Below are 24651 nucleotides of genomic sequence, written 5' to 3'. Positions count from 1 at the left end.
CGAGGCGAACTATGACCACTCGAACAGCTGAACAGCCGGGCGCCGTTTGCAATTAGAAGATTGCGCATTGAGCAACGCCTCGGAAAGTTTTCGACGGGCCGTGGATAAAGTTTTTGGCCGGGGCAGGTTCATTACATCTCGCAGATACAAAGATACACAGGCGGCGTCATTTGTTATTCTGATTTCTCGACAGTGCCATATCAAGTGGCACGCATCTGAAGCCAAACTGTGTGAAGGCTATGGGAGGTGTATAAATATATACACCGATATCCACCAGATACTCGACATATTTTTGTTTATGCATATTTCACACATGAGTGCTGTTGGGCTGGCAAACGAAGGCAGAAATAAAACCGAAATCCAAAGACCAGAGACCAAACAAAGCGAGGCAATCGGATAAGATCAGAAAAGCGGCCGAAAACGGGCGAAGAATGTATATCTGTGCCACAGAGACGTGTAATTGAGTGAAAAATAATTATTATTGATTAACCGACCTTGACTTGGTATTTACGCGTTTACGCACAATTACATGATACACAGCCGCAAACGACTCGGCTGGAATACAAATGTATCTGGCGATGATGTTGCAAGTTTGCCCCTGCAATGCTTACCTGTGTGGAGAGGTTCTTTTTTGTAGTTCGTCGCTCGTTCTTTTCTTTCTATCTTTCCCACACGCAGGTAGTTAACGCCAAGAAGTATCTACGAGATACATTGCTGAGCAGCCCGCATTGCCATCAAAGTGTGAAGAAGCAAGCGAGAGTTACAAGTGCATGTTTGTGTGTCTCAAAGACTTATCCACCTGAATGCTCGTCCAATTGAGTTGGTAGTTGGAAGTTATTAGCGTCGGCTTTGAGGAATTTCAATTTGGCTAATGCCAGTTCAGTCCATTCCAGCCGCCGTATCTCCGATCAGCACCCATGTATCTCAGTATCCATGCCCTGGTCGTTGCTCCTTCCTGCTTAAGTATGCCGAACTTTGTTTTCGACATTTATTTACTGTTTACACAGTTCCACTTGCGCCCTCCGCCTCCGTGTTATTTATGCCCCGCCAATGTATCTGTATCTGTATCTGTATCCATACAGCTAGTATCCGTATCTCCATCTATATCTCTTTCTGTTTGCTCTCGAGTGTGTTACTTTTACGTTTATGTGCTGTTTGTGATGCTAATCTCATGTCGGTGCCGTGCATACGAGAAATTGTTCTGCCGGCTATGTCGCTTTTTCCGTGCAGCTCCAGGTAAAGGCGCTCGACATAAAACTAAATTTTAATTTAATTGCACACACCACTCGACTGCTAATTGAGTTGCTTTTGGCCAAACAACAGCACGTATAGGAATGCCGAAAAAAAGTTATATTCCCTGCCCATTAACATGAACATTAACGCCTTAGAAAGACGAACAGGAAGTCGTTGCTGCAGTATCTAATCATATCGCGCAGTATCTGTATCTGTTTGCCAACGAGTATCTGTTTTTAGGCTAAGGCAGTTCCAATGCTTCCATACACCGGCCGTGTTACTAAATATTTAAGCAACTCGCAACAGAAATTAGAGCAAACTATGAGATATGAGCCCGTGTATCCGCGTATCTCCGCCTGCGACTGTGTGTGCCGCCTGGCTAGATAAGTGAAAAGTGCAAATAGAGAAGGCAAAGGCAAACGTGACTCGTTTGGAGCGTGGAAAGCGAGGGGAAAGGCGGGGGAAAATGGGGAAAACTGCTTACCAGACAACTTTTTCAAACGGATTCCATGACATGGGCCATGTGCATGTGTGCATGCCTGCAGTTTTGGGTGCGTGGGTTATGTCTTCAAAAGGAGCGCATCCCTGGGTAAAAATTTTAATTAACTCGAAAACTGCGCAAATACCCCATACGAAAAATCATTAGTGGTTAAGGGAAGAGCTCTTCTGTTTGGCTCTGCCAATTAAAAGTTAAAGTTCCATTCCGAGTGATGGCAAATGGCATAGAACACCACTTAAGGCTTAACTGCAAACATAAATGTGACAAAACATCAGCAAAAACCTATCAAGCAGAACCAAAAAACGATCCATAACACTTATATGTAGAGCCGATCGTAAAGTTCGTCAGCCAAATTCCAATAGCCCAAGAAACTCGTTTCTTATTTTGTTGTTTTATTCATGAGATACATGTTTTGTCCGGAATATCTGGTAGATAATTAAAAATTTATTTCGGTTCCAGTTGCAGTCTCAGCTACCCTTTTAGATCGATGACCACCTCCATTCAAGCGTAGAACACTCATCGGATGAACTTATCTCATCAATTAAGTTTTGAGTTCTTTTCAGTTGAGTTTAATTGCTGCCTCTTTCACCCGATCAATTAAACCCTAAGCCAGACAAAATTCTTAATTGATTTGGTGCTGGACGCAAAACTAATTACGACTGCGTTTTAAGTAGTTTACGAAGGTTTCGTCCAGTTGCTTAATGGTTAGAAATGAGTTTTCTACTCCGCTTTCCACAGAGTCAAGTAAAAATAGTCGATGGGCTTGGGGATAGTGGCTTAAAAGTTGGCTTAATCGCCCTTCATTACGGCACGTCTTTGTTTAATGTTTTTGAAAAGCTAAAACGTGGGAAATTCACTTACAGAAGGGGTCTGTAAAATAAGTCACAGATCGATAAATCACCGCCAAGGAGGTAATAAACATTAATGTTGCAGTTCTCCTTTACAAATTCAATTTAAACTCTTAAGTCAAAGCAATATTTAATTGTAAGCGAGATATTTTTTTAGAGCACAAACCAATCTTCATTAGGGACAATATCCGACATTTATTAGGCAGCATAAAGTCACAGTATAAAGCTTAACTATTGATAAGATACTGGAAAACCTCTTCCTACACTTCGGTGCTCAAAAGTTTATCATCAATCTTAGAGAAGCGTTTTATGTTCCCATAAATTGTAACAACCTCTTTCAACTTAATGCTTGAAACAAAGGTCTTCATCAACATTCCAGTCGATTGCTGAAATTACAAAAGGCCAAAAAAAATCATTTTAGATTTTTTTTATATTTGCGCTAATTAGTTTCAATTAAAATTAACGACGCCCATGCCCATCGATTTCACACGCATATAAAAAAGGCGAAAAAAAGCAAATAACAGACAGCAAAACATAAAAATCTTGCCTTTGTATGTGGCTACTTTCTTAATGTTTGCTTTAATTTTGTGTTTTTTACACATCTGACCTCAATACAAAAGGCAATTCGAGAGTGGCTCGGTTCGGTTTCCAGTGTTCGGTTCAGTGTTCGAGTTCTGTTTAATTTGAGATATTTGTTTCGAAGGCGGAATGATGTCATCGATTGGCCTTCTGGGTTCTGCGCGCGGGGAATCTGGTAGTTTTCACAGATCCATGGACTCAGCAGATGTTGTCGACTGCTCGCATTCAAATTGGTGAAATATTTCATCGTCTAACTCTCATTCATTTGTCAGGTGTGTGAGTGCTCATTGAGGGAACAAAACGATTTCCAGGAACACATAACACATGAAAGGTAGTGACAATTTTTTCGTTGGTTCTGTAAACTACATATCTCATTTTCATTCATGAGGCATGTTGAGTTCAGTTCGGGTTGGCTTAAAGCTGAACCAGTTTGGGTTGTGTTTCGGTTGCCAAAGGTCGTCGTGCTGTGCGCACATTTTAATTAGAATCGAGCCAAAGTGGAAGCAATTAAGTAGGTTCAAAGCTTGTCCAAAGGAAGTTGTCAACTTGTTGGACTCTTCCGCTTGGACATGCTATTGCTCTAGCCCTTCTTCATGTTTGTCCCCAGTCGATAAAGGTGGAATGCATTCTCCGATAAGAAGTACCTGCAAGTCGACCGGCGATAAGATAAACTTCGAATGGCAACCAATTAAATATTTAGCGCTGGCCTCTTTGTCTGTATCTGTATTTGCTGGATGCGCCCCCTTAGAGCCATAAAATGTGTGAAATTCGTCTAGGCAGCGGCACGGACAGGTAGTAGATACATTTGTATCTCACGCTTGGTACCTGCTGCCAGCAGCTATTTTTAAACATTCACCAGTAAATTCGTCAAACAAACAAACAAACGCAAGAGGTTGCAGACAGCAATTGTATACGTATCTGTATCTGTATCCGTAGCTGAGGCTAAAAAACTGAGGCGGTGTATATCGCATAGGCGATAGAATTTTCCACTCCTCTTGACCGATTTGCTTTGGTCAATGTCGTGGCAACTCGTTGCTTATGCAACGATGATGCAGCAGCAGGAGCAGCCGAAAGTCAAAGCCGAATTCGCCGACGACTTACTCACTGGGAACAGGAACACTTAGCCCCTCCCGAATCGTATCTGCCAGATACTCCGATACCTCCTCTGCTGGATCTCCATCATCGAGTTCTTGGCCTGCTGCTGCTGCTGCTGCTGCTGGTTCATTGTTTGTCCATGTCTTTTGTGCCGCGTAATCGCTGTTTTCCAATGAACACACACTCGCACACACCGTGAGATACAAACGTCGCCGGATTCCTTTGGTTTTGTGTTTTTTGATTCATGGATGCCAGTGGCGCGTTGTTGTTCTTGATTCTTTATTTTGGATTGTTATGTTCACGGAAAAGGTAAAGGTTAATGCCTAGTGAAGTGTGCACAGCATCGGAATAGAATGGGGGGAACTCTCGGCCGCAGATACAGATACAAATGCAGATACATAACTAACTAGTTGGCATTTCCGCTCCGAGTGGCGTTACCCCGGGGTTATAATGCGTGTAATGGGATTTGGGGGATTTGTCGGTCAAGCATCTTATTTAGTTGGGATAATTTGGTAAACGCTTTTGGCACCTTTTTGGTTTTGGATGTGGCAAACACTTTTTGCACCATTCGGTTTGAGAGATTCAAATCTCTCAAGCTGGCCAAAAACATTTATCCCATTTGTGTAGACTCCATCCCCAAAGCTGTCTTCTAGTCCCTAACTCGCATTTACATTGCGCCATGTCTGCGGCCGCGCATAAATCAATTATTTGCACCTAAAGCCCATAAATCATTTTATGACGAGCAACAGCAAAAGACAAACATTGGACTGGTCAAAAACACAGGCATATAGACAGATGGAGGGGGTGAGACACGAAAGGCCCTCCACTGAGCCAAAAAGGCTAGCAAATTGCCAAAGTTGATTTGGTTTTTCGCAATCTTTTCTCTGATTTTTTTTTTTTGGCCCTAAGTGCCCTGAAAGCCTGGCTAATATGGCGTTGGCGGACTTGTCTTGTCGTACAAACAAAAGGCCATAATAAAAATATAAACACACACATATGTGTGAATGATTTCTGAAAATGACCAAAGGCACTTTGATTTCATCTTGTTTTTTGTTGAGCTTTGCCTAAGCCAGGCTTTTTTTCGTTGAGTATTTTGGACTTCATTCAATCGCCATCCGACGCGCTCTCTTTACTTTGTTCCCCTATTTGCTCGGCTCTTTATTCCCGATTCTATTTGTTGCTGTACATTTATATGGTTTATTGACTTTGACCGGAGTTCTTTCGTTCTTAGCCAGTTTTTTGCACACTAAGCTGAAGTATAAACAAGAGTGGAAGTAAATGCAAACAATAACAAAAGTGTTAAATATGTGTAGAGTGTACAAGAGTGGAGTGGAGGTTCAAATACAAAAAAAAAACAGTAAAAATAACTTTTTAACTTAAAAGTTACGAAGTCTTTAGGCTAAGCCGTTTTTTCTGATTATCAAAATTAATAAAAGATTTTAAAGACGAGGAAAGCTTGCCTTTTTTCTATTATCGAAGGTTTGGCTTTATATATTATATCAGTTTTTTATTAATAAACCACTGCTTTTTAAACAAGTATTTCATTCATCCTCTTCTCAAAGTAAAAAGGGGAACTATCAATATGCTGAGAGTCATATTCTTTTCCCTTTTACTATGAGAATCCCAAAGTGTAGCACTCTAATTTACACTCCCAGACGATTGACTAATTTCCAATATCTATTTGCTCTTCTCCATTTGCAGGTGCGTATTCCGAACTTAATGTCAGAACACACAGGGAAATGCTATCTGTACAAATGTTTGCTTTCGCCGGTCATACAGCAGTATACTAGATACAGATATCGGGTAATCTCTGTGTGGTAAGTTGGATAGTCAGATAAAGCCCCCCAAATGCGCATTCCACTAGACAGCTTGGCGATGCGACCCCTTGGTGAATTATAATTTCGGAGGTGTTCGAGTGTGGATGAGTTAAGCCCGGCCAGGGATCATCAATCATTTAATAATACATGCACGACTCATCGCCAACGCTAAAAACCAAGAGCAACTAACTAAAAACCCAAAAATAAAAACAAAAGCGATCCAAAAGCGTAAAAAAATCCCCCTACGCTTGAGCGGTACAAAAATCCACCAAATATGAATATAAATGCGAGCTTAGCACTGGCAGAACAGTAGGAAAATTTAATAAAACTTGGAAACAGGAGGGCGAGAACTGCTGCTTTGTCTGCAACTCGATGCCACACCATTCACTTTTCGTTATTAATATATTTTTTCGGTTAAAATTATGCTAATCCGTTGAAATATGATTATGCCGAATGACAACGGCGTGACGGGGGCGGAGGGGGCGTGGTTGGTCTGGCGGATCGGTCGCATATATGTCGGCAGGTGTGCCCATTAAAACGAGGGCTTGTGCATAATTTGATTGCCTTTCGCAGCTAATTTCGTTTACTGGGAAACCCGAGCACCGCGGAGCACTCTCGTCTAATTAAATACATGACGGAAATTTTCATATTAAATCATTTGCGAGTTCTTCTCCCAGGGCTGAAGTGAAACTTTTTCAATTAAAGAAAAGTCGACCTTCAAAGCAAACAAATTTCGAAAATGAAATTGTAGGCGAAAAAGTAATTTAATTAGCTTAACCCAAATAGGAATAAACAAAACGAAACCGAATCAGAGAAAAGTCCTCCGAGTCGAAATCGAAAGGGTTCCCGGCCAGCTCTCGTCGCGTGCTTTCATTTTGGCCGAGAAAGTTTCACTTCTTTGACGGTGACAGTCGCCAAACTTGGAGGCGCCAAAAGCAAAAGCAAAAGCCAGAGCAGAGCTGGCAATAAGAAACGGTGGCCTAAAAGCTATGCAAATTGGAACTGGAACTTGTGGCGAGTCGGCCAAGTGTTGACTTCCGTCATCTGCAAATGAATTTTTTAAAATTCCAAGAAATTTTAGTGCAAGAGTCAGTGAGGTTTAGTATTTCGGATTTTGGGAATAGGAAATGCAACCGATTATCTTTAAATTTTAGATAATAAGAATCTTAGCGTAAGACCACATTTTATAGCCACAACTAGGAAAAAATGTATTCTTGGCCATATTAGCCAAGAATAAAGAACTATACAGTTTTAATTATTCAAACTCCATGTAACTTAGAACAATAAGTCGATCGAATGACCTCGACAGAATAATTCAACACCACATTTCCAGGCAAATATTTAATCTAAATTCCAATAGACCATGTCGGGCAAACTATTCAAATTCACCGCTCCTGGTAGGCATCCAAGTACCACCTGTTTTCACACCAATCAGAGCATACTTTATCTGGTGGACAATGCAATTAACCGGATTCGAAAGCCGCTTATTGAATCTTGGTGTCGCAGGCGCATCGGGGAGTACGAAAAAAAGGAAGTCCCTGTACGGCAGCAAGTTCCAAGGATCCGAAGGGTTCGCTATCCGCAAGCTAAGGAAAATCCCTTCCGTAGGATCCCCGACTGTCTGCCAGGAAAGGGAGAGGTCCTCGAGCCCACTCGCATTCAACCGCCGCGGAATTCCATGTGGTACTCAGCAATAAGGTTCTTTAGTAGCTCCACTATTGATGGAGACTCTGGTGAACCACCAGAAGATCGTGAGGGAAAGCTGATTAAGTTCCCAGTGCGATCTCGTTCAGAGAAACTGCAAAAAGGAAAGGTTGAAACCTCGGAAATAGATTCGGTTACCTTCGGCACAAAAGAACCATCTCAGTCAGATCGTTTATCAGGACTGTCAGAAAAGTCCTCGCTCAAGGAGTTAACCCCAGAGGCTTTGGATAAATCGGGAACACATGGAGAAGATGAGGATCTCGAAGATGTTATAATCAGATCCATTTCTGAGTCGATCAACTCATTTGGTGAATCAAACGATCCCTCTGGAATCCAGTCCCAGCCACCGGAACAAAGCCAAGGTGGAAGTAATCCGCCGACTGGAAGTAAACCACCTACCAAACCGCCTTCAGGACATAACGATCCTTCAAAACCACCGACAATTAAAACAAACCCACCGGCAATAGGGAAAAATACCGGAGCAGGAGGTAAGCCCCCTATTAAAACGTCCACTGGAGGTAAAGCGCCCACCAATCCTCCTTCGGGAAGTAACCCTCCCGGGAAAACGCCTGGAGGAAGTAACCCCCCCGGGAAACCGCCTGCAGGAAGTAAGCCCCCCAATCCTCCTGGTAAGCCACCTGCAGGAAGTAAACCTCCTAGTAAGCCGCCCACAGGAAGCAATCCTCCCAGTAAACCTCCTGCAGAAAAAAAACCTCCAAGTAAACCGACAGCAGCAAGTAGTCCTCCTAGTAAGCCGCCTGCGGCAAGTAAACCGCCAGCAGGAAATAAGCCTCCCAGTAAACCTCCCAGTACACCACCTGGTAAACCACCAACCGCAAGTAAACCTCCCAGTAAACCACCCAGTACACCACCTAGTAAACCACCATCAGCAAGTAAGCCTCCCAGTAATCCGCCCGCAGGGTCAAAACCACCAACATCTGGAGGAAAGTCTGGAAAGGATGCAGGTGGATCGAGAGTCATAACCTTGATGCCTGGCGACGGCATTGGACCGGAGATCTCGATGGCGGTGATCCAGGTGCTCGAGGCCGCGAAAGCACCTCTAATCTTTGAGCCCGTGGACGTGACGCCAGTGACCAATGCCCAGGGTCACACCACAGTGCCCGACCAGGTGATCGAGAGCATGAACCGAACGAAGGTGGGTCTGAAAGGACCCCTGATGACACCAGTGGGTACTGGCTTCCGCTCCCTGAATCTCACCCTTCGCCAGCTGTTCAATCTGTACGCCAACATCCGACCTTGCCGATCTCTGCCTGGAGTGGAAACCATTTACGGCGATGTGGACATTGTGACCATTCGGGAGAACACCGAGGGCGAGTATTCGGGCATCGAGCACACCCTGGTCAACGGGGTGGTGCAGAGCATCAAGCTGATCACCCGGAAGGCCTCGCTCCGAGTGGCCGAATACGCTTTTCAGTACGCCCTGGACATGAATAGGAAAAAGGTTACGGCCGTGGCCGAATCCCAGGCCATGAGAATGTCCGACGGATTATTCCTGCGATGCGTCCGGGAAATGGCCGCCAAATACAAGAGCAAAATGGACCAGGCGGGCATTGTCTACGAAGAGTCTACCATGACCACGGTTTGCCTGAATATCGTCCAGAATCCCAAGCGATACGATATGCTGGTGCTTCCCAACTTATACGGAGATATCATATCGGATACTTGTGCCGGATTGATAGGTGGTTTGGGTCTGACGCCCTCGGGAAATGTGGGCACCCAAGGCGCCATTTTTGAGTCGGTGCATGGAACTGCTCCGGATATTGCTGGCAAGGATTTGGCCAATCCCACGGCCCTGCTACTGTCCTCTGTGATGATGCTGCACTACATCGGAATGCACGAGCACGCGGACAATATAGAACAGGCCGTGTTGAAGACCATCAAGGATGACAACATCCGCACCATGGACTTGGGCGGCACGGCCAAGTGCTCCGATTACACCAGCGCTCTAATCAAGAACCTTAAGTAATCCAATTCAATCCTAATTAAATTATTCTTGTCTTTAATTTTGGCGCTTATTGTTAAATTCAAAGATCAAATTTTCGTTTAAATACCCTTGAGGTCTTTTGTTAAATAATAAATAGTTAAAGAACCTGGCTATTAGATCTCTGCCATAATTTTATAGTAAATTGGTAATTTGTTCTCCAGATAAATAATAATATAACCAATTAGAACCCATAATTAATAATAATCGTTTTCTTATCTCTGCGATAAGCGATGACTTTAATCAACCTTCACATCAAGCCATCTCCCTTTTATAATTTTTGGAAATTCAATAAGAGCGAGTCCCTTTCGTACCAAAATGACTTTGTCAAACCATCCCTACCCGGCATGAGTTATCTGATGGCTCTGATCACACTAATTTTGCAACAGGCTATGAAGTAACCAAACATCACAGGAAACCGCCTGCTCCGTCCGAGAGTCAAAAGCCAAACCAGACTGAATCAGCAGAGACCACAATGCCACTCGGATCCCCTACTCCCTCATCTGTCCCAACTGCCCCCGAAAACTGCACTCCTGCCCCACCCCGAAAATTCCCAGCCAGCCAGTCTAACCAGTGCCAAAGTCAAAGTCAGACTGCCAGAGAGTCAGAGTCAGTCAGTCTCTGGGCCCGGCGCAAGTCATCAACCGCAGCACATGGTCGAGAACTGGGAATGGGGAACTGGGAACGGGGAACTGGGAACGGGGAACTGGGAACGGGGCACTGGGAACTGGGGTTCCTGCCCACTCCACTGGCTGTCCCCTGGCCAAGTTACGTTGCATTTTTACATGCATGTTCTGTTCAGGTCGGGTCCCAGCACAAACTGAAACTCAAACTCCGACTGGGACCCGACTCGACTCCTCGGTGAGCTGCGTTTAAAAGCACAGACCGGGCTCCTAAGCAAACCGAAACTACTAGCCAACAGCAGCAGCGAAACAAGTAAGAACACTGTAGTTGGGGGCAACGAATATAAGATACCCTGGTTTCAATGGATTTATTTTTAGCCTACTTCAAGGGACTAATATAAGATGAGAACTTCATTCATTTATAACTGTCGGAAAATGACTACCACTTGTTTTACAACATGCTTTTCTTAACAAAAAAAACTTTTTACTTGGAAATCTTTTAGATGTTGGGGAATTTCCTTTCAGTTTGTGAAGTAAAAAGTGGTGTGGTTAAAGCTTCAAGGACTCTTGCAAATTTGTTGCCTACTTCAGGGGGCTTGCTGAAATTCGACTATTTTACATTTGTTGGATGAGCATTAAACTTGACATACAAATCCTTTAAATCTTTTTATCTCAAAAATGTTGAGACTGAAGGATTTTCCCTTAAGTGCTGACAGTTAAATAAATAGTTTTAAATGGTGATTTAGAAACAATATACCTATTCTATAAGTTAGAACCACTGGGTATGAACGAAAAGAACAACAAGTAAGGGCACTCCTTGGTTCGAGGTTCAGTGGAGCGTGCAAGAAAAAAGAGCAGGAAGAAAATGCCACAGAATCAGCCAAAGAGCCATATAAAAATTAAAAAGAAACCAAAGGAAAAAATTTAATTTTGTGTGCCAGAGCGGGACAGAGCGATGGCGGTTAGTGTGTGTTTGTGGTGTGTGTGTAAGTGCATTTCAAAGAATTTTGATAAACAACAAAACCGTCGGTGGAAAAGAGAGAGAGAGAGGTGGCGAGGAGCAGAGGAGCAGAGCCAAAAGATAAACTCCGTTTTGTGTATGTGAAACAAAAGTCGAGAATTTCTCAACGCACAGTAACCGGTTTTCGGTTTCATTTTCACCCTCCCCCCTCCCGAAAAACTGAAAACTTCTGAAGCTGACACCATGAGCGTGGTCAGGAAGCGGAAAAGGGGGTGGCCTCGGAAAAAAGGGGGGGCGCCTGCAACTGGATGCGGCCTAGTTGTCGCTGTCTTCCATTCATAAGCCCTCAACTGCAGTCGCCCAATTTTGAATTGGCCAAAGCACGCAAAGGCCAAGTTCTGCTGACTCGAGTATAGCATTTTATTCCTATTTTTTTTTTTTCCAGCGAATTCTGGCACAATTGCAAATAGACCAAGAGCTGAAAAAGTCGGCGCCATAATTGCCATGCACCATGCCATTCCGCTCATTAGAATGCTAATTTGTAAATGCAATCCGTCGGTTGGTCTTTGCCTGAGCTGTGAACATTTGTGCCCTCGTAATTGGCCCCGCGGATTTGATTTCCCTGGAAATGCCGCAACACGAGTACCACGAATGATGGGTAGCAAAACTTATGTTTAATGCCAGCCCAGACAATGTAAACAGATTTTAATGGAGGAGCGGTGAAAAGCGAAATGAGATCACTTCTCTTCACAAATAGAATGCTAATAATCGGACTGATACTCGCAAAGGAATTCCTAGAAATAGCTGAAATACAAGCGAATTAACCACAAAGATATTTACAGTATTTTATCTATAAATATTTGGCAAGTAATTAACAAGTCACACTGCTAGATAAGCAAAATAATTCATATTTATAGCATTTTGATAACGAAATTGTCGCAAACAATCAGTTAAATTCGGGGCTACCAAGTCCAAACCACTTGACTATTAATAGTTATCTGGCTGCTTTCGATTTGTACATATTTTAAAGTTACTTTCTTTCTTTTGGGCTTACTTTTCCATTAGCCGATAAGTTCACTCATCCATAACCTTGCTGGCTGCTTGAAAAGGGGTTTAGTTTGATGGGCTGTGGAGTTAACCCCGACTTGAAAACTGATTTTCCATGTTCGTACCCACATTTTCACGCCCAACCCATCAACCCATCGACCCATCCACCCTGACATGGGTTCCAGGCACTTTTACAAAGATTTACGACCGCTGTCAATAGAGCTTTGCATAACACAAACTTCCACTAGGCAGCAGAAACAAAGCAACGGCTACAAAAAAAAAGCATTTTCGAATTTAAATCTATTTGTCACTTGCAAAACTTTTGCCACCTTTTCACTCGCTCACTCGTTCGATGGTCGCACAAAGGTCGGACCATCGGACGCTTGCAAAAAAGGTAATGCAAAGTGGCAGTTACAAATTTGCTGAAATCAAATGCGGGATGAACAACAAAAACAAGAAGTGTAGCAAAAAATAAGACCGGATATATTTTGGGCCAGAGAACCGAAACGTTCCATTTAAATAAGTTGGATGGCCTATGCTTAGGTGTCCGATCCAACTCCAGCACTTGTTTCTTCTTGGCCTAAACCGCCACCCCATTTTTCCTAATGCCCTTTTCAATCGTGGTGGCCTCCCCAAATCCCAGGCAGGCTAAACACTCCATTGCAGAGACAAGTCAGAATGGTTAAAGGGCAGAGAATGGGCATGAAGTTACCCTGTATTGAGATTTACATTATTGAGATTAAAGAAAATAGAAAGAAAAGTTATGAAATACAATGTTTCATATTATTTATATACATCAATTTTGATAGCTTAGATCAATCATTAAATCAAATTTACTATTTAAATTGAAAATTACTTGCATAGCCATAAAGGAGATTTGATTTTGGTTTTTATGTACATATATTAAACTGCTATTAAATGCAAGTTTAAATATGAACTTTCTTAAATATTTCAAAGTCCGTAAAATAAAAATAAATAATAAAATAAGCTCTATTAAAAGTGCATTAATACAAAATGTTTTAAGATACCCATCCCAGCCAAAGAATGCTGGGTATGCAATGCTCCAACTAGATGGAACAATAAGAAACAGGAGAAAAAAAATGATTTGCATTTATTTATCTTGGTAGCTCTTCATCGTCCTCCTTCTGTGTTTGAATTTGTTATTATTCCGGCACTCTGGAGGTCTCTGCGTATTCCTTATTGTTTTGTCCGCTCCTTCCTCCCCATCAACCCTCCACTTCTACTCCATTTGGATCCATTCTGCGCCGTGCTCCACTAGACATTTCTATGCGGCGATGATAAAAATAATCCCATTTATTGTTTAATGCTTAATAAATAAAGCAATTTTTATTTATTTGCCAGCAGTTTGTTGCTGTTTGCGTTTCAGTTGTTTCTTTTTCTTTCGTGCAATTGCGTTCTGTGTGCTTTATTGATTTTAATGGCAACTGGAGGATTGTTTGTGGTTGTTGTTATCGCCGGCAAAATACTATCAATTGTTTATTGTTTTGATAATGCGTTCGGTTGTACTTTATTGTTTGTACTTGTGTCGAGGGTTTTGCATGCAATCGTGGGAGTCATCGATAAGGCCTTCGTGTCGACGTAACAACTGCTAACAAAGCGATAGTTAATTGGGATCAAATTGAATGTGGTTTGGACTTTGGGTAAAAAAAAATTAATTGACATATTGAAGGGGTAATGGAGTCCTATTAAGCTCTTTTGTTAAGATACGTTATGGAACTGGTCGATTCCCTTTGAAAGATCGTATAACAAAACCAATTTATGCAGAGGTTTTTAAACTTGCGCTTCGCCTCAACTTGAATGCGAATTATTGACTGTATAAATATGAATAAACTATTCTCTATTCTTGAAAACGAAACAAGTTTCTCTATTTGTTTATTTATAACAAAGATTGATAATAATCTTTAGGTGGCGCCTCAACTTTGCTTTTGATATATTCGACATAATAAGAGCATTGTCTTTTATTCAAAAGTCAACCTCTGGGTTATTCCAACATTAAGTTATTGAGGTTGAATGATCAAGTTAGGGAGATACCATTTAAGTTTGGTTTGTTTACAAGCTTTTAAATCTGGTTTCGCCTATAACTTGTTGCTACCAAAATTTAATACTAAGTCTTTAATTTTCTTTACAAGCTTTAATGTTTAACCTGGGCACACTTTTGACCTCCTTAATTGCACATTTAAGATTGGTCTCACTTAAGCCATAAAGCCTAGCTTTAGAGAAAGTTGTGTTTATGTCTGGTTTTACTTTTGGATTAACTTGTTGCTACTAACGTTAAGTCTTTAACCTTCTTTTATCTATAGAAACTTTTATGGTTACACTTTTAACCTCCATTTTGCAATGCTCAAGCCTGGTCCCTCTTGATTTACCTTTTCGCTTTCCTAACTCAATCCTTGACTTAGTTCGACTTGACTAAACTTTAATTTGCTGTAACTTAAACCCAAGCTTAAGATGCATATCTGGCTTCGATCCGGCAACCAATTGGCCCGTTTCAGGATAATGACGTTCGAAAGCCCGGTGCACCGCACACTCCGGCTGCCCGTCCGTCCGTTCACGTGTTAAACAGGAAACCCGCTCGGGGTCTCCATCGTTCCGCCAGCTATCGCGATTCGCATCCGCACATATATGCGATGGCGATGGCCATGGCTGCCGTGCATCCTGCCTTTCTGCCTGATTTGCCCAATTGTGCAGCTAGGGAAACTGCGGAGTGAGTGAGGGACGACCGGGTGGCATAATAAAATTGATTGCATTTTTCACGCTGGAAGCTTGGCTTCCTCGGAGCTCACGACCCAGTTATTTCACATGAGCCGCCGTCAAGAGCTCCAGCCCTTACATGCCGCCCAAAATAAAAAAAAATAAAGTGAAAAATATCAAGGAAAATGGAAAATAATACAACGGAACAACTTTTGCATAATGCGCTTGCACTTGCAAACAAAACCCCAGGCCCACTTGCCCGGTGCATAATAGATTTTCCGTCCAGCTGAACACGGAGTGGAACTTTGGGTGCACGGCGACCTTAGTAAGGGTTCATTGGCTTGCAGGTCAGCCATTTCGGCCTGGCTTGCTTAAAATTTCATACTGTTTATTAATTTGCAGGAGTACCTCCTTCTATACACACATTCATGGCCCTGTTTGCCCAACTTTTCCCACGGCATCCGCGCAGGTGCGGCTGTCGTCTCATTTCAAATTTACAACTTTTAATTGAAAAGCACTAAGCAGGATTTCGTGATGAAATATTACTGCAGCACTTGGTATACTTAATTACGTGTAGATATATATATAGTCCAGACTATATAAAGCTCAACAGGTGACTGCAGACGCAGAATTTCCACTGCCCAGTAGTTCGTGTCACGTATCTGCGGAGGTTTGCTGGTTGGTTGGTTGGTTTCGGTTTCGGTTTACGTTCTTAATCACCGGAACTGGCTGCACTGAGTCCAGGTAACCAGGCGGCAATTAGTGTCCCGGCCACGCCCACAAAAGCCCCACCAAATCCCACCCATCCATCCAACAACAACAATGGGGCCGGGTAAGTTTTCTTTGGCGGGTTCGTGTTGCTGCCCTTGTTGCGGGTTGTTCTAGTTAGTTGGAGTGCTTTGACTTGCCAGCGTTTACAACTTTGCTTAAGCTTCTTTGGAATTCTCGCAAAACATTTGAAATGGCCGGGGAAGAGCACTTAGGGAATTAGAAAGTTCCTGAATGCAGTTGGCAAACTTATAACTGGAACGATTGGTAAATAAAATTTAATTTCTTTGGAATGAGCCCATGCAAAGGCTGAGTAAATAAACTCTGTGTTCTTTATTTTGTGTCTTAATTTTGTACTTGAAAATATCAAAGCCAGCTTAAAATCTAAACAAAGCTTAAATGGCATTTAACCTTGATTCAGTTATTGAGCTGCTTGAAATTTGAGTATAAACAAACCAATTCTTTGTTAATTCTAAATGCTGATACCCAATGTATTGCCAGCTGATCCAAACAAATATCTGCAGCATTATTTGTTTATTATTTTGAATCGCATTTGTATACATACATGGGGAAACATAAGTAAGCTTTAATGTCCACTGCGATGCGTAATTCTTTTATGGGATTCTCCTTCATCGTCTTGCGCAATTTCAATTATTCACACTCGACATTTAATTGCATTAATTAAACCAACACGAGAATGTTGAACATTTATTACATCTCACTCTTTTCCTCTTGGGTGACCATGTCCTTATCAGCGACTTTTTCCTCTTTCCTTCTGAAGCGCGTTTCCGGCGTTAATTGAATGCAGATTCCACGGTTTTCTGGGAGTTCTGATGGTGGGTTGTTGGTGGGTTGTTACTGGGTTGCAGGGACAGTTGGTTGTCACTGCCAATTAGCACAGAGTCCGAGGTAAATGAAGGGTAGTGGGGGTGGGAAGAGGAGGGGGGAGAGCACAGAGACAGTCTGACCTCTTGGCTCTTATAAACTCTTCGGATTGCCAATTTATATTCGTTGATTGATTATGGCAAATACATTTTTTATTTTATCGACCGGTTGATTGATGTTGTGCAATTGGTGAAGGATTCAAAAATCGACGGCATTTTATTTATGCATATTTATGAGCCATTTCGAGTGCAGGGGGAATAAAATAATAATATTTTTTTCGCTAGGTAATGTTTCCATTTTAAGTGTCCTCTCGTGGCTATGCATACTTCCTGGATTTCTCCGTGGTCCATCAAAGGCCATTGCCACGTGTCGCCAGTTGGGGCGGGAAAAACACCTGCCTTTCTACCTGCTCCATAAATAAGTTATTAAACAAAGAGCATGCCGAATGGCAGCAGTGACACTTTAAGCAGCGCACTCGTAATCCCGAAATGTCAGCCACCCCCGCTTTTCTACTCCCCCCTCCTCCACCTACTTTGCTCCAGGAGCCACTTCAATTTGCAAGCCAGACAGAAACTCATCCGAGTGCCTCCCTCCGCCGGATCATTGTTCCAATGGCATAAAAACAATGGCAACAATAATAATAAAGCACATAAATAAATGATAAGTCGGCCACATGCACAAAGGACACGACACACGTCAAGGAAAGGTAGGAATTGTCATCGGGATGGGGGCACAAAATGTAGTACTTCCTAAGTCTGCAACTGTAATATTCAACACGGCCAAACACTGTTTAAGTTGTTCCTTGATATAAATATTTAAAGCATATAAATCAATTTTTGTTAACTATATTATTAACAAAAAAATAAAGCTACACAAATAATATTTTTAATACATTAAAGCCTATCATTAAATTACTTTAACCTAACATCTAACTCATATTAGGAGATTCCTATACTTCATATTGGAAACTTCCCATCTTAAGTGATCAATAGTTTGAATATTTTCTTTATTCTCCATTTTATATCCTATATGGAATTCCCAAAAGACATTCTTATATTTATTCCCTATAATTAGTTAATTAAACAACACATATCAGCGTACCATCATAAATTAGCTCGACTAAAATTACTAATTTCCCAACACATTGCTCTAGTTGAATCTAGCCGCTGATGATTGCAATTAAATACACATAATTCCCGACTAATGACTTGGCTAGAAGCTGGAAAAAAATCAAATGGAGCCGCGCTTATCTGAGCCACGTTAAGCTGCCGACATAATTTAAGCCCCAAAGACACGCAGAGTGCCGCTGGCTGCCTCGAATAATCGCAGTTGCAAACACATGCGCACACAGAACGAATCTGAATCTGAATCTGATGTCGGAAAGTGTTGGCCGCTTCCGCTTCCGGTTGCCGTGGATGATGATGCTGCTGCTCCTGCCGCTGAAATCGGCTAAAGCCCTGCACTAAATAACTGTCAGCTGGTCTACGGCAGTCCCTCCATTCCCAGCCCAATTCCCAGTCAATTTCGAAGCTGGCAAAACTTTGACAATTTCTATGAACAGATTCCGACTTTGGGGCCGAGAATCGAGTAACTTGCGAAAGTTTTTGCATTTCGCCAGCTGTAGTCTATATGGCTAACGGACGAAAACAAGCCAACATTACTTACCCCATCCCAGGAACTGCTGGCCATATTTTACATAACTCTGTGCGCAATAAAAATTAATTTGCTGCCCATTTGGAAGTGCTTAATTTGTAAACGAGACCATTGGGGTCGTCATGGAATCGCTTCAAATTGCTGACTAAGGTTGGGGCCTGTATATATATATAAACATGGCTCTGGGTGTTGGTGGTTATATCGGTGTTGCCTTTACATGTTAAACAAGCTGTGCTTGCCTTTTGTTGTTGGCACAGGATAAATTAACTTTAAGATGGAGTAGAAACAGCAAGGAAGTGTTGACATGATGGGAAAAACGCATATTGAAGTTACTTCGTCTGCTGAATAAAATAACTAGTTTTCCTGTTTCCATTTTTCAATTAAGCCTTGTTTAACATGAACTCTATTTTATTATATTTAAATGAAAATACCATACAATATGATAATATGAAATTTGTGTGTTCTTTGCATGCCGGAAAGTTTTATTAAATGTTTACAACATAAAATTATTATTGTTTTTCTTTGTAAAGGAATTTCTAAAAATGTAATCATACTCTTTAGATAGATATAAAACTAAAACAAAAGCATTTTGTTTCCCTTTAATAACCATTTAAAAGATTTTCAATCTGCCTTAGTTTCTTTGGCACCCCTGAAGCAAGTTAAATTTTAAAACATTTTTAATGCCTGGAAAATAAAGGGTATACAAGTTTCTGCTTAAACTGGATGTCATTCCTTGGCATTTATTTCAGAGATTTTATCGCTGCTCAACGGCAAAAGCAACATCAGCAATCCGCAAAACACGAGCAACTTTTATGGCAAAAACGCAAATGGCGATGAATGTTTGCAATAAAACAAAAGTCGAACAATGCCTGGTTGCTCTTGTTCTTGTATTTGTATTTGTTGTTGCAGTGTGTTTTTGTAGTTGTTTTTTTCGGCTGTTGTTGCTGTAAGTGTTCCTGTTGTTCCCGTTTTTGTTGTATTTATTGTCTGACCCCCAATAGCCGGTTGATTTTTAAATGTTTCTGGTGCTGTCGGGTGCTGTTAATTATGTAGTTGACTGGACAAATTTATTGTTGTTCTGGTCGGGGCGAAATGGGCTGTAGAGATCCCACTCGACAATCACCGAATTCCCTGCACTTGACACTCGTTGAGAGAAAATATCAGTGTGGAACCTCTCAAGTAGCAACTTCCTCATTGCCACCAAATGGGTTACAAGAGCAAATGTTCGTCGTTATTTGTCGCCCAGTTGGTAGTTGATTAATAATTGTCTAAAGCAAAAAGCAGAAAAACAAAAAATAGAATCATCAACATTTTCGCTCTTGACTTTGACCTCTGTGGGTGGCCCTCCATTGGGGACTTCCGCTCGGTTTTGGTTTCCAGTGGGTGGATCCCCTTGTGGGCTCGGCACAAATGTCAAGTAATGCGCGTCGACTGTACAAGAGCTGCGACCTCCACAGTCCGGGGGATGAGCCCTGTTGGAAGGCCAAGAATGGGGCGCAAACTGGGGACCTGGCGGCTGTCTGGATATTTGTCTGTAATTCCGTTCATGTGGGCGGGCATTACGTAAATCCAGACGAGCTAGCTGTCTGTCGCCATGCATTTAATGCATACAAATTGGTCTGATTTAAAAGAGTCTGAAAAATGCTGAACAAATTTTTGACGAGGCCGGGCCGCAGATTAAACCGAAACTGGGTGGTGTGGCATTAAGGAACGAACTGGGTGCATCATCTTCGTCCATAAGTATAATGCGCCACTCAATGGGGGTGTGTGTGGGCTGAACAGACGGGCATGTCTAAGATACATCTTAAGGGGTTCATATTTATGTACTGCTCGGTGGTAAAATGTTGAGCACACAGTTATGGTTTTATACTCTGCCGTAAGATGGCTTAGGCCACAATCAGTTATTTCCTCACCCAACTTCTTTGGTCTTACACAAAAAAAATCAATGAAATTTAATTTAAAATGAAAATTTCAATAAATACCTGCATCTAAACACAGCAATTATTATGTCAACTGGCTTACACACATTTATAGTATTAATCAAATATATCTACAGCTTTTCCACTGATATTTTTTGCTTTGTGTGTAAAAGCCAATCTAAAAGCATTTAACATTTTCACTTAGTTTATAGTCCCTCAAAATAGATGCAATCAATCGAGTGATGGCCACCAAAAGTTTTCATCTGTCGAATAGAAAGCTGAAATGAAATAATTAATAACTTTTGTCCATGCACCATAATAGAATTGGGTTTTTGAGCTGTCAGAGACAGTTAACCCCAAAACTTTTCCAATAAGCCCCGCAGTAAATCCGGGGTCTGTGTAGGGCATCTGATAAGTGGCCATCAAGGCATCCCAATCCGTCTCTTTTCCGGCTGCAGCTTCCCCAACATTTATAAAATTGTACATTGCTTTTTGTCAAGAACTTTTTACGCTTGCCACCCTATTTCTGGTTGTGTGTCAACGCGCTGCCATCACAGGCAAACAATGTTTTCGGATTGGCTTTTTTTTAGCTATATTTTAAAAGCATCATTAAAGGGTTAAAAACATAAAGATTTATATTTTTTTAAGCATTTACAGTTTGTAATAAAATTCTGTCTATCTATTATCTTATATCCATCCGATGAGAACTCTGAAACACATAAAAAACGTATTTTATAAAATGCTAAATTAATAAAGCCTTTTAGCTATCACTTTCTTTTTTTGGCTTTTGGACATTTTTTACAAAATATTTGTTCCTACTTATTTAAAGTATTTACATAACTTTAAAAAACAAATAGTACCCTTTTCATGACTAAAACCCATTTGTATTAATTATATTAAATACTTATTTATATTATTAAATGCGTATTAAATTTTAAAATAATTTCAATAGCTATTCAAGGTTACTTTCAAAAATCGATTTAGCTTTTTTGTTATATAAAGTCGACAGCACTGCTCAAAAACTCTTAACAAACTGTGTCAGCTGCCATTTGGCCCGGCCCGTGGTCTCGTCGACTGACAAACTGCAGTGCGTGTGGTGGTGCAATGTGGTGGTGGTTTAGCGTTGGTGGTGCCATGGTGCCATGGTGGAGCTGGAGCCGGAGCCAACCACTTGACGATGCGTTATTTGTCTTTCGACACGGTGCATCATCAACAGCGGGGTTGCTGTGGCTCCTCATATTTTATTCAAGGCAAGTGTCATGTGCACATGAACCCAGTCAGTCAGTCAGCCAGTTGGTGAGTGAATTGCAGCCACTTCCACTTGGCCAGGCATGAACTCTGACCCCCCTGAAAAGCGCCACCCCTCTACCCCCTTCCCACTTCTTATTGGCCGTGTCCAGCTGGTAAATGGCTTTTAATTGCCGCCATGCAGACGAGACGATCAAGAGGTGAATCGAGGTGAACAGTGCATTTTCCAAACATTTTCACTCAATAAACTGCACTAAAAATAGACGCCGCCGCATGTTGAACTTTGACACACAAGCAAACAAACAAATTACCTACAATGGTCGGGAAATGAAGTAGGGGAAATCTCCCTTCACGCACAAGTTGCATTCTATAAACAAATCTGTTTCCATCAGAACGCTCCTCCGTCACGATGTCAGTCAAATGCATCCACTATTTCAGGTTTGCCCCTGTTGTTTAGGCCGTTGTTGCCACATAATTAAATCTGAATTCAAACAAAATGCGCTAAACATTTCAAAGTATTTTATGGCTGTCGGATGGCAACAAAAAATTATAAAAACGATGGGGGGAATTTGTAAAATGGATAGGGAAGTGATAGGCGAAAGAGGTGTGAGGAATATTTGAAATGCATACGAATCGGTTACCTACAGAAAATGATACTCTTTTACTTTGAAAATAAAAATTATGGCAATTTAAAATCAGCTATAACAAAATTTGTAAGTAAAAAAATTTTTTTGAAATTATAAATTTAAATGAAAAACTATAAAGTATTATACTTTTTTTATTTTTTAATTCTTTTTGAACAATTGACTTAATATGCATTTACTTTCTGCTCTTTCCAGGTAAGGTGACAGTTTCATAAGGCACTGCATCTGTAGTTCGTATCTGAATTTTGCTGAGTACACATAAGTATACAGAAAGTTGGCACTAGCAGTTTGACTTGCCAGACACGCAACAAATAAGTGCAAGTGGTACGAGCTGATTGTTTTGCTGCTTGATGTCCTAATGCCCCAAACAACAACTTTAGCGGCAAATGGAAAAAAAGGAGTAAGTGCAGCGTTAACAAGGCGAACAGGGGAAATCACAACAATTGCCAGCGAAGTCTTTAAACGGCAAACGGGGACAGATGGAAAGACACGGTCTGAAGCTGCTGGTGCTGCTTTTGCTGCTGCTCGACAACAAATGATGGCAACAATTGTTGCAGACACATTGACGGCGGCAACTGCGAGGAAGGAAATTCTGTTGGCAGGGGTCCAGGGAGGAAAAGAAGTTGGGAAGAGCGACAGGGGGAGCTAAAGGAGCTCCAGGTTTAGTTTTCCGTATCCTCTTCTTCTTTGGCTGCCACTGACAGACGACTGTTGCACGACTGACTAAACGCACATTCCAGTGGCAATGTTGCTGCCACTAGTTGAAGCTTAGTGTACAAGTAGCTAAAAATACTTAAAATTTAATAAAAGTTGAATGTTATAAATACAAATCATGCCGAAAGTAAACATTCAATCTTCATAGTCCCAAAGAATTGTATATTATTTAATTGTACTGGCCTTATCATACTCTAAAAGTATGCGTCTCATTGCGTTTTAAGCTCAGTGCATTTTGACCTTTTGGAAATTTGATTGCATTCATTGAAAAAAATTAAAACTGATAAAGTGTGATTTATTTAAAATTCCCAGCATTATCATTTTTATATATTCTTGTCTTGCATTTATGAGGTGAATCGCTATGAACCTCATTAATAATCCAAAGCTTGATTTATTTATTAGCAGCTAGAACCTAGCCAACTCAGCATCACTGCCCCTGCTGCCTGCAGCATGGAAAATTGATAATGAGCCGCAGACCAGACTTCAGAGCAGCTCACCATGGCCTGCCATATTTGGCAGGCGATGTCCGATAGTCCCTGCGGATGGAGCTGAATGAATGGGCGACTGGAGTTGCATGAATGACTCGGCCGAACAACTGCAGATGCTATATATAGTATGGCAGTGGCAGCATGGTGCATAGACTCCCCGGCAGTTTGTCTGGGGCGTAGAAAGCAATCAAGCGTGCGATAAGATAAGCCCGAAGCCGGCTCACAGCTTACAACTCACAGTCCATAGCCCATAGCCCACAGCCCACAGCTCAGCCAACTCAACCTGACTCCATCCCGAGGGCAAAAGTTTTAATTATGATTGACATGCGGTTGGCGTCGACGGATCGACCTCCCCTCGCAGCGGCATCGATTTCGACACAACTTAATTTCTGAAGAGGGTTGTTGATTGCCCCGCTCGCAGCCCCCGCAGTCGCAACACCCCCCATTTATTCCGATGGCGGTGTTGAAACTCATCAGTCAAAAGCGAGACAATTGCAACACAAGTTGCTACCACGGACCACGGAATCATCCCTCAAATGAAAATCTGCCCTAGATGAGGGTTGCTGTTGCTGTTGATGTTGATCCACAACGGGAAAACTTGTAACAGACAGTCGAGGGCATTGTAACATTTTGCACACAGAAATATTAAATTATAGTCGCATTAACTGCAAACACGCAACTCGACGAAGTCACTCCGCTTGCGTGCTTGCATAAATCTGGCACGCAACAAAAAATATTTAACTGATGGGATTACCGGCGATAGGGTGGTCCGCTCGAAGTCCCAAAAACAAAAAAAGGAACAGTTGTCTTATCGATTTACGAAAATTGCGGTTCGCAAACAATACCCACGCGATGATATGGGAGATGAAAATGATTTTTAGTAGTTTTTTATGTGTTACAGAAAGTTTGGGGTGAAGTAGGAAGTTATTTTGAACAAATATAATTAAAAGTGCTAGAAGCAGAAATGTTTTAATTATTTTATTTAACAATGTATATTCATGGTACAATATATATTCAAGTACAATATGTTTTGTAGAAACTGCGGAAACCGATAAAGAAACTTTTAGGTCTATTAGTATACTACCTTTTATTTATTTTTACGAGTTTGTACCAAGCAAAAAGTTATGAAAAGCAAATACCACGTTGACTTTTCGCAAGTTGTCCATTTAACAACAGATAAAAACTTATTTTGCCATTAAATGTAAACCTTTT

The 24651-nt window shown here is 41.5% G+C and overlaps 2 protein-coding genes across 2 annotated transcripts in view; both read left to right on the top strand.

Annotated features, from left to right (window-relative positions):
* LOC108053284 (division abnormally delayed protein) overlaps window positions 1–24651 on the top strand; it is a 70636-nt gene that overhangs the window by 1878 nt on the left and 44107 nt on the right. The gene's annotated exons all lie outside the window — the stretch shown is intronic.
* On the top strand, window positions 5964–9909 carry LOC108053283 (pollen-specific leucine-rich repeat extensin-like protein 1). The gene has a single exon (XM_017135884.2). It carries the CDS (start codon window positions 7435–7437, stop codon window positions 9760–9762), a length of 2328 nt encoding a protein of 775 aa, XP_016991373.2. The 5' UTR covers window positions 5964–7434; the 3' UTR covers window positions 9763–9909.

Source organism: Drosophila rhopaloa, unplaced genomic scaffold (assembly GCF_018152115.1).
Source record: "Drosophila rhopaloa isolate 14029-0021.01 unplaced genomic scaffold, ASM1815211v1 contig_163, whole genome shotgun sequence".
Lineage (NCBI taxonomy): Eukaryota > Metazoa > Arthropoda > Insecta > Diptera > Drosophilidae > Drosophila > Drosophila rhopaloa.
This window is presented reverse-complemented; position numbering and strand designations above follow the sequence as displayed.